The sequence below is a fragment of the Atta cephalotes genome (genome assembly GCF_000143395.1).
Source record: "Atta cephalotes unplaced genomic scaffold scaffold00071, whole genome shotgun sequence".
NCBI classification, from domain to species: Eukaryota; Metazoa; Arthropoda; class Insecta; order Hymenoptera; family Formicidae; genus Atta; species Atta cephalotes.
Window position 1 is genome coordinate 550,210 of NW_012130135.1, and position 10,705 is coordinate 560,914.

Here is a 10,705-nt window from a genome sequence, read left to right on the forward strand (position 1 = left end):
TAACGTTAACGTTAACGTTAACGTTAACGTTAACGTTAACGTTATTACGTTACTTACTTACGTTACTACGTTACTACGTACTACTACGTCTACTCCTCTCTCTCTCTCTCTCTCTCTCTCTCTCTCTCTCTCTCTCTCTCTCTCTCTCTCTCTCTCTCTCTCTCTCTCTCTCTCTCTCTCGGAAACATCACATTTTTTATTCCAGAATTTAATAGTCGATAAATGTCGAGAATTTTTAAAACACTATAAATAGTTATTTTTTCATTGAGTACTTTTCGAATTATAAGGCTCGAAAGTTACTGGCATTAGCATTACGCAAGATGTCTGACCGACAACTAAAACCTCTTCTTGTCCTGGATAACATTTATCAAGATCAAGCCCATGGCACTAGATTGTTTCATGTGGCCTCCTTATTGTCCGAAATGCGCTAGGGATGCTAGATAGTAGCTTACTACAGTACAGTCCGGTAGAATTCCTTGCCGCAACGCGATGCAGTTTGTAAGAGAATAAAAAAAACCGCCTTTTATCACGATAAATATTTTATCACTTAGCTACATTTAACGTTCATGTTTGATTACATTTGACCACGTACAGCAAGAATAAGCAAAAATAACTAGTGCTCAGAAATCTGGATATCCGCCCGCCCGTCAGTCATTTGTTGCATACAGATGAAGAACGATTCCGAGGTATCTATGATACCCCATACTATACAGATGCTCACTTCATGGTTTATATATAATAAGTATCCGAATTGCATGAATACTCGCATGAAATGGCTAACGAATCATTTGTATTCAATTGTATTACGAATAATTTAATATAATTTAATATAACAAAGCTAACACATAGAAATATTAAAAAATTGACAAAATGTATAAAAATTATTATTATAACATTTTATTACAAAATTTGTGAATAGATATTGATTAAACAATTTTGCAAAAGAGAAAAAAATAGAAATAAATTACCTGATCAAGATTCCTTTCATTTTTGCATTAAAAATTTATTTTTACGTAAAATAAAATTTACAATCTCTTCTAATAGCTTTGATTTTGACAAATTCCTTTTAAGAATAGTGCGGGTGATCTGAAATACATCGCAGCCTTTTTGCAAAATTAGTTTTTTCACAAAAAGACTAGCCTTTACACAAAACGGCGCCTTTGCGAAATCAACGATCGTTCCTCAATTAGATTGATGCACTTCAGGCTTTTCATGAACAGACTAATTCATATCAATCTTACAGTTAACGATACACGTTCTGCAAAAAGGCTAATGAAACATCTAGCCTTTTTGCGTAAAGTCTACAATGCTCTGCCTGTTCAACGAAAGTTGTTTTGGTGGTAATTCTCCAAAAGAGCTTTCTCACCTCCTATTTCGATGAAATTAGACTCATTCGACCCATTTTTGCGTAAAATGAAAGAATCTGGCAGAAAAAAGTCAGATGCCCTGTGAATCGAGATATTGAGCGTTAAAGTTAACTAAAGTGTTACATAGTAATTACATTAATCTATTATGTAGACAATATAGTGTATAGACCGATGTTTATTGATTTGGGACGATATAGCTGCCCCGAACAAAAAAGATAACATCCTAATCGTCTAGAACTTGCAGCCTTAGACAGTGTCCGCTTGGAATATTTCTGATCAATGAAGATAGTGGGATGTGAGTCTTTTCAGAGCGGTTTTTTTACTGTCTAGGCTGCAATTTCTAGGCAGTTAGGCTCCAAGCAGTAGAATGTTTTTTTTTTCTCGCACGAAATGCAAGATGCGGGTTCGATTCCCGGCCGATGTAATATTTTTTCGCAATAAGAATTAATTATTTACAGATTTTAATATTCAACATTATTAAGATCGTTTCGAAGATGCGAATAAGCATCAAAAATTTGTTAAATTATCAATTTGTTAATTTGTTAAATTGTCTAATCAATTTAACTCGTGATATTACTGCGGTAGTTTAGTGGAGTGAGTGTTTCAAGACTGAAAAATCATTTCAGCGCGCGTTTCTGAGAACTACGTACGTAGTATATAAATTCAAGAATCATACAAGCATTTAAGATCCAGCTAGACCTTTTAAGATTTTGATTTCTATAGTTTGTTTTTTTTTTGTTCGAGACGATGTAGCCAAATTTGTAACCGCACTCACGAGCGTAGCGCAACTTCATCGCGCGTTCACCTGAAAATCGTTAATCTTAAGAATTTTAACAATGAGGAATTTGGAGAGCGAATACGGTACATTATGCTTTCAATAACTTTTTCTATGCGTATTTTTTTTGTATATTTTTTGCTTTTGTCTGCTTTTATGTTTGTAATATATTTGAATTTTATATTTGTATGCTAATTTTTTCTCAAAATGAAAGTTTCAGTACCGCCTACGTTAGATATTACCCAAAGCATTTGATCGACGGCTAAAACCTCTTAAATATTATTTAAAATCATGACCTGAATAACTTCAAGATCATTGAAGATTGTTTCTCTTATTTTCATTTATATGTAAAAATTAATTTTTAGTGCAAAAATGAAAATAATAGGAATAAGTTCCAATCACTTTGATCTTAACAAATCGTAATCGGGCGTAATCCTAAACAATATTCAAGAGGTTTTAGTCGTCGGCCAGGCACCCTAGATAATGATGATGATACTATAACTTTCAAGCCATAACTCAAAAAGTAATTCAATAAAAATGAATGTTATTGTAACATTTTAAAAAACTCTTGACCACTATTATTGTAGAATAAATTCTGGAATAAAAAATAGGATGTACTTAAAAAATCGATGTAACTTTGATCTGATCTTGGCAGAATCATCCAAAGTTAAACTGATAAGATCATTAAATAGATCTTTTTAAACCCTGCAACTTTTATTTGAAATATTTCTTTCAAAAAGAAATGCTTAATTTCCGAAATATTAAGAGGTTTCTACACATTTCGGACATCCTGTGTGTATGTGCATGTGTGCGCGTGTGCGTGCGCATTTGTTCTTAACATTCGTATTTTGTTTTATAGACAGAAGAATCTTTAACGGAACTACAAATGAGCATTCATCCCACTGCAACGGAAAAGATGTTCTCAGTCTTAAAACCGAACTTAAAAAGTCTCAATGCACACACAGAACGGCGAGACAAGACAGAAATATAAAAATCTATCTTTAAATAATTGTAGGAACACATTTGTGTGTAAAATATTAATTATCGAATTTATAACTTTAAAAGCGTTTAGGAGCTATTATTATGTGTATGAATCGTTTCTATTATTATTATTTTAAGGTTCACGATTGTTTTCAATATGTGTATAGAATAAATCAATTATAAGATACTATATGTTAAAGTTAATAACATAAATATTTACTGTATAGTTATATTGAATGTGTAAACATGATTTCTATTTAGGTATTGTGAATAATGTTATGAAACATAATAGATGATTTTTAGAACAATCTTTTGTAAAAACAACATTAATTTTTTCTCAAATAATTTCTAATATAACATTTGCAGGATTAATCAATTAAAAAGGGATAAAAAAGCCAATTTAAGAGTTATGTTGGTGCATCAAAAGTTATTTATTTATTCATCGAAAATAATCCGCGTTTTAACTGACGTTTTCGGTCCTTCTCAATGCAAAGACATTAACCTTCCCGTCAGGCGTAGTGTATCAAATTAATTGAAATATTATATAAAATTGAAACATTAATTTTCCTCTAAAAACCGCCGTGCCGTGTATCACTCAGATCAGCCGCGCCTGACGGAAGGTTAAATTAAATAATAAATTATGCATAATTTAAGATTTGGGTGAACTTCTGAAAACATCGTACCCCCGATTTTCATGAATTTTTACAGGAATATTAAGTGATGTCAAATGGATGCCCTTAAATGAATTTTCATCGACACGAAGATTTAACGCCAAAAATGTTTGAATGACGTTATAGAAGTTTGTACTTATTATTTCTAGTATATTATATATTTATCACGTTTATAGCAATTGGGAAGGATATATATGGATGAATATAGATATACAGAAGAAAAATATAATACTCTCACCCTTACCTCCCCCTGATTAGGGGCACGCAATTTCCACGCGAAACAACTCCTACCCCAACTTCCTCCCCTGCTTGGGGATGCGACTTTCATCCAAAGCGACTCCCATCCCACTTTTCCCCTGCTTAGGGGCGCACGAAAGCGACTTCCCGTCTCAACTTCCTTCCTGCTTCAGAGGCGTCCGACATTCCACGAAATGAGTTTCATCTCACCGCCTCCTGTCTAGAGGCGCATGAAAGTGGGATAGATATCTTCTTAGAGGTCAAAGTCAATATCAAAGTTCTTCTCAGAAGTGATTTAGAGTGAGCTATGTAAAAGTAATTCATTCAGGTATCTAACTTTACTTAAACCTTTTTGGCATTAAACCTTGTCAAAAATCCATTTGAAAACATTCATTTGACGTCATTTAGAGTGTTTCTAAAATTTATGAAAATCGGGGGTACAACATTTTCGAAAATTTATCCATCGATTTGTCACAAATTAAAATACAAAGTAAAATACGAAACATATATCTGGAATCATTTTTGTTATCATAATGGAGTTAGTATTACAAAAGTGCGACGTAAGTCCAGTTGTGACAGATGGCAGATTGACCAATGTGCACCAATATAACACCAGACGTTTTGATAAAGTAATGATTCAAGCTAAACCATTGTAATGTTCCAATAAATTATGTGTCGAACTATAGAAATAATATAGTAATCACTAACTGTTAACAATAGATATTATATACCTTAATTAATTATAAGCAAGAAATATAATTATTGTGCCTCAGACTTATATAAGATTAAAATCGACTTACATGAAAATCGTTGGTGAAACAATTATTGTGTTTATATCTTACAAACTTGAAACTGTAATGTACGAACTAAATCCGAATGATAATTACAGAGTAAGACCTATTAGTTTAAGAGAACAAACGAAGATAAATATATAAATAACTAATAAATTTATATACAGCGTGATAATAGTAAGATTAATTAGCTTTTTTATCTCTTTTTAATTAATTCATTCTCAGAGCCCTATAAAATGTTTAATTATATTTGCAGAATTAATATAATATACAAAATATCTGGAGACAGAATAACGATTTTGATTATTTAATCAAATGAAATATATAAAATAATAAGGACATAACATTTACAGAATGTGTACGTGGAGAATATTTCAGAAATTTATTTTTCCTCTGGTTTATTGAATACAAGCGTGTATGCGCATTTGCCGCAGTAATGACGATCTTCCATTGCTGCCATGAATACACCAGCGCCGCACTGTTCCATAGGGCATTCTCGTCTCAAACGGTGGATTTTTCCATTTTCATCTACCTGTAAATTATTTTTATAAATGTTCAGTTTTATATATAACATTAAGAGGATGCTAATATGTTCCGTTTTTTTTTTTTTTTCAATCGAACGCAATAATTTTTTAACCAATTTTTTCCCTATGTATTTACTTTTGAAAATTTTTAAATTCTCCAAAATGTATAAACAATAACGCAACACGGGCTAAACGATTTAATATGAAAGATGAAAAAAATTGAAAAATTACAGTTTGTTATTGACTTTTAGCGATTTGTGACAATACATATACAGGATGTCCCATTTTAAAAGATCCACTCAAATATCTTAAAAACACTGCGTTAAATCGAAAAATATTTATTAATATTGTTAATAAAAGACTAAAAAATTTATTTGTAAATAAATCTAGATTTGTGAATTCGTTAGAAGAAAAAAATAAGATTAATGTAAACAAAAAAAAGATATTGCAATCCCTTTTATAAGGAGTTAGCAACATCGACTTTTAATAAAAAAAAATAACCATTGGTTTTCAGACTGCAAGAGACAATTGTTTATTTTCTTTTCATAGAGTTCTAAGAATTTAGAATTTTTTCAGAATTTTTTAATACTGTATTTTCTCATGTTAATAAAAATGAAAAAATGCAGTACTGAAAAAATTTGATAATAAAATTCATAGAGTTCTATGAAAAGAAGATAAATAATTTTCGTCTCTTGCAATTTTCGGCAATTTTTAGCAATTAATACTAATAACTATTACAAAAATTATAGATGGACTTTTCTTCTCAGTTTAGTCCATTCTGCCCCTATACGAAAGATTTATCATTATTTTGAAAACCCCGTATATGATTATTACTAATATTTTAGAAAAACGTTGATCTTGACTGAAAAACGAAGATTTATTTTTTAAGAAAAAATTTTTTATACATCTGACTACATTTTACTAAAAAACTTGGTATAATGATAAAAATCAAAATCACTGGTTACAAACTGCTAACTGGAGGATGACATGGAATGGTTAGAGTATGCGTTAATATATAAAGCGTAAATTACATTATAAAGTGAAAGCTCTGTAGAGTTAAAATTTTAAAACGTTTTTATCATATTGTTCTTTATTTTAAATATATTTTAATCTGAGATCTGCTGTATGCTCGTTATTAATCGTTTTTTATATATGGTTTGCAAACTGTGCAAACTTTCGTTATATTTTATTTATTATTGTTAATATATTAAAAAATTGCATATGTATGCATACGTGCGGAATCGGTGTGAACAGTGAAACAGAACAGTATTAGCCGTAATTGCCGTCTAGCAGTAGGTACCGAATCTTACAAAAAAGTAGGGAAAGTAGTGCGTTACTTGTAATTATCATTTTCGCCGTTACCATTTTCATTACTTTTTTCAGTAATGGTAACGAATCGTTATTTTTACCTCTACTTTAGTACTCTATTATTTTCTTTTATAATTTATTAATTTAAAAAAAAATATTTTGTACTTAATATCTTATACTGCAGTGTTCTAATAGGCACTGCCAATGTTGAAAAGATATAATTCATATTACATATATACTGAATGTCTCAGACCACCCGTATATTCCTTTTATCTTGGAAATAGAGTATTTTTATTAGAAAAAAACATTTCAGACAAAAGTTGTGGGTTTCTAAATGATCTATTTAGTGATTTGATCAGTCTGACCTTGAGTGGCGTTACCAAAATCAGAGCAATGTCACTTTGAATTTTTTAAATGAAACCTCCTATTTTTCATTGCATATTCTTGTAGCAAACACCTCGAGAACTTTCCAAAATACTGTAATAAAATAATTTTTCATGAATTTTTCATTTTTCGAGTTATAAGGCTTGAAAAGTTACAGTACCGCCGGCATTAGCATTACGCAAGGTATCCGATCAAAGGCTAAAACCTCTTGAATGTCGTTCAGGATCATGTTCTAGATAACATTTGTTAAGATCAAGGTCACTGGAGATAGTTTCTCTTATTTTCGTTTGTACATAAAAATAAATTTTCTGTGCAAAAATGAAAATAAGACAGTGAGTTTTTTTTAAAATGCTCTATTTCCGAGATAAGAGGGATGTACGAGTAGTTTGAGACAGCCTGTATATTGTAAATTTTTAGTACGAGCAATAAATATTGAAATAGACCAGGAAATATTAACGTTTAAAAATAATGTTTAATCTATTATCTGTTCAATCTAAATTCTTATAAAAATGAGTACATTAAAATAACGATATTAAAAAAATAGAGAATTAGTAACTGAATTAGTAAGATAAGTTTAATACAGAGAAAAGCTTGCTCTATATACAAATTAGTTAGTAGAAAGTTTCAAGTTTGAATGTAGATTTCACATTTAATATTAAATTAATTATCAGCTAATATAATTTTAAATGTAATTTTAAAATCTAATAACTTACCCAGCAAACGAGAATGGATTGAAATAGATTAAAATAGATTAAATTTTCAGAAATACGGATTCATGAATGTTAAAATGAATCCTTTTCAACCCTACATTTTTATTTATTTATAGGAATTGCATAGAATATATCTCTATGCCTTTCAATCTAAAAATGATATTAGCATTTTCTGTGCATCGTGAATACTACTCAATTCAGAATTGTGAATAGGAAGTAGTTTTTGAGTTAAATTCAAAAATAATATCAGCATTTCTGTGCAACATAAATACTGCTCAATTAAATATTCTGAATATGAAATGCAATTTGTCAATCTAATTGAATAAAAAAAGTTTTTATTTAAAAATGGACTATAAATGCTACTTAAATTATTCAAAATTATAAGTAGGAAATTTTTCGTTTTAATCCAGCTAAGTTCAAAAAAGTTGTAATGTAAAAATAATTGAGCTATGTTCTTTTGTTTCTGTTTAATTAGAAGTAAAATGAATGATCGATGTGAACACTCGAACACAGCCCGAATATTAGGCTAATCGCGCGCAACATCGGCCAAACGAGATTAGATTATCCGGCACTTACCCAATGTTATCTCATAGTAAATTGTTTATACTTTATTATATCTGTTAAATGATATTTTTATTATATCTATATAATTTTATCTATATAATCGTTACTAGTTTAGCTGATTGTGTAATTGAAGTAGAGAATGAATAACACATTTATCAAGTGAAGAAGTGATGTAGCGGGTAACGTAGAAGATTCATAATCCAGAGATCCCAGATTTGAAACCCACTAAGATGCGTTTTTTAATACCAACTTGAAATAATTAATTAATTGAAATAGTTAATTCAGGTATAATTATTATAAAAGTCTTAGGAATAAAGTTTGTAACTCTTAAATATGAATGTTAAAAATTCTTTTTTTCGAATATTAAACTAGTGTCGCTCGGATCCATTTCAATCCATTTCAATCCATTTTCATGGATTTAAAGTACGCATTAAAAAAATTTAATCCATTCTCGTTTGCTGTGTACTTTAATATTATTAAAAAAAAATAACGAAAAAGTAATGAATCGTTACTTTTCAAATAACGGAAATGATAACACGTTACTATTTAAAATTGGTAACGAGTAATGATAACGAATTACTTTTTTCAAAAACTAATGGTAACGTAATGCATTTCTTTTTTTAAGATAACGCGCACAATCCTGCAAGAAAAGATATGGGAACTGCAATATGTTAATAGTCTAGGGAAAGATAATTTTTAGCGATATAAAAGAAAAAATAGCTGCTGAATTTTTGAATATGGGTCTGTAATAGTATTCTTTTTAACATTTCAAAACTCCCCATGTATGAGAGCATGACTGGCTGCGCCATCTTAAAAAAAAAAGTCGCAAAAAATAGGTTTTTTGCAAACATGTCAAAAATTATTCGTTGTGCGGAATTCGTTAACGTTCGAAAACAAAGTTGATAAAATTCCCCACAATTTTGTTTTTAATGAATCTCGTATGATCAATAGTTTTCGAGATAGACTTTTTAAGTATCTCTTATTTTCGAACGTTGTGTAAATTTGTTCTGTTCGCAAATATCTCAAATTTGGCTGCATCTACATACAAAACGCATATGGCGAAAGAGTATTTCTTATCTACAAAATTTTTTATTGAGTGTTATAATTCCAGAGATACCATTTTTTTAAGGCATTTTGATTTATGGATATTAGGACAATTATGAAAAAAAATCTATTTATTGGCATATTTACTGTTATCCATAGTTATATGTACACTGTTTTAAAGGATCCAAATATCTCGGAAACATTGCGTTAAATCGAAAAATATTTCAGACAAAAGTTTTTTTATTTCGAGGGGTACATAAGATATAATTGGTTTGACCTTGGGTAGTGTTGTCAAGTCAGGATAAGGTCACTTTGAATTTTTGAAATAGTCAAATCAATGATATCTTATGTACTTCTCGAAGTAAAAAAGACTTTTGTCTGAAACATTTCAATTTAGCGCCATGTTTCCCAGATATTTCAATGAACATCCTTACAATGGAACATCCTGTATATATTTTGCTAAATATACATGTGATTTTAATTAAACTAATATATTAAATAGGAATACAATAGCAACTATAAAAATGATTCAAAATAACTTAAATTGAGTAATATAATTTGACATTATGAATTTAATAGTGTTTCTTTACAATAATTTATGTAAAAAATGAAAAAAACAACAACTTGGAAAGGGACAATTGAACAAAAATCAATTTTAAGAATTTTAAGCACGTATGTGTGAATACGATAAATCCTGAGATAATATTTTTCGCAATAAGTTTCTTACTTTCTTTCTGTCTATTCTAATTTACGGTTATTAGAGTGTTAAAATGAGTGTGTTAAAAACGAAAGTTTTTTCGACTCTCAATCATATCTGAAATAAATTAATTTAATATAAAAATATATAATATATTATTTAAAACATCCAATTTTTCTTGGCTTTCTTTATGTATTTAAAGATAAATTTATTGTTTACAAAAATGTCAAACATTAATATTAATAAAATATCCATACTATAAATACAAAGAACGTCAGCTTATCACGGTCAAAGTTAGATGTTTCGAATAATACAATAGGTATATATTTTAAACGAATTTTATTTCAGATAAGAAATTGAGCGCCGATAACTTTCGGACTTTCAACACAATCAATTTGAAACGTTAATCCCTCAAAAAAATATTACTTCAGCCGAGGTTCGAACTTAGGTTGAGTACTTCTCGATTTTCTAGGACGAGCGTCTTAGCTAACTCTATCATTGAGGCTTTAGAAATATTTTTCACAATTTATATATATATATATATATATATATATATATATATATATATAGAGAGAGAGAGAGAGAGAGAGAGAGAGAGAGAGAGAGAGATATATATATACGACGTCGATACTATATAATAATATTAACTATA

General features: G+C 29.5%; 2 protein-coding genes across 2 annotated transcripts in view; one reads left to right on the forward strand and one right to left on the reverse strand.

Annotated features, from left to right (window-relative positions):
* The window catches only part of LOC105624061 (GRAM domain-containing protein 1B-like), a 32,995-nt gene extending 29,862 nt beyond the window's left edge, over positions 1–3,133 (forward strand). Inside the window, exon 13 of the mRNA XM_012205421.1 lies at positions 3,002–3,133. Coding sequence (XP_012060811.1) covers positions 3,002–3,133 — 132 coding nt within the window. The remainder of the gene's footprint in view (positions 1–3,001) is intronic.
* Positions 3,134–5,113: 1,980 nt separating this feature from the next.
* Positions 5,114–10,705, reverse strand: part of LOC105624028 (ubiquitin-40S ribosomal protein S27a) — a 33,362-nt gene continuing 27,770 nt past the window's right edge. Inside the window, exon 4 of the mRNA XM_012205395.1 lies at positions 5,114–5,354. Within this exon, the coding sequence (XP_012060785.1) occupies positions 5,205–5,354 (150 nt within the window). The 3' untranslated portion in view covers positions 5,114–5,204. The remainder of the gene's footprint in view (positions 5,355–10,705) is intronic.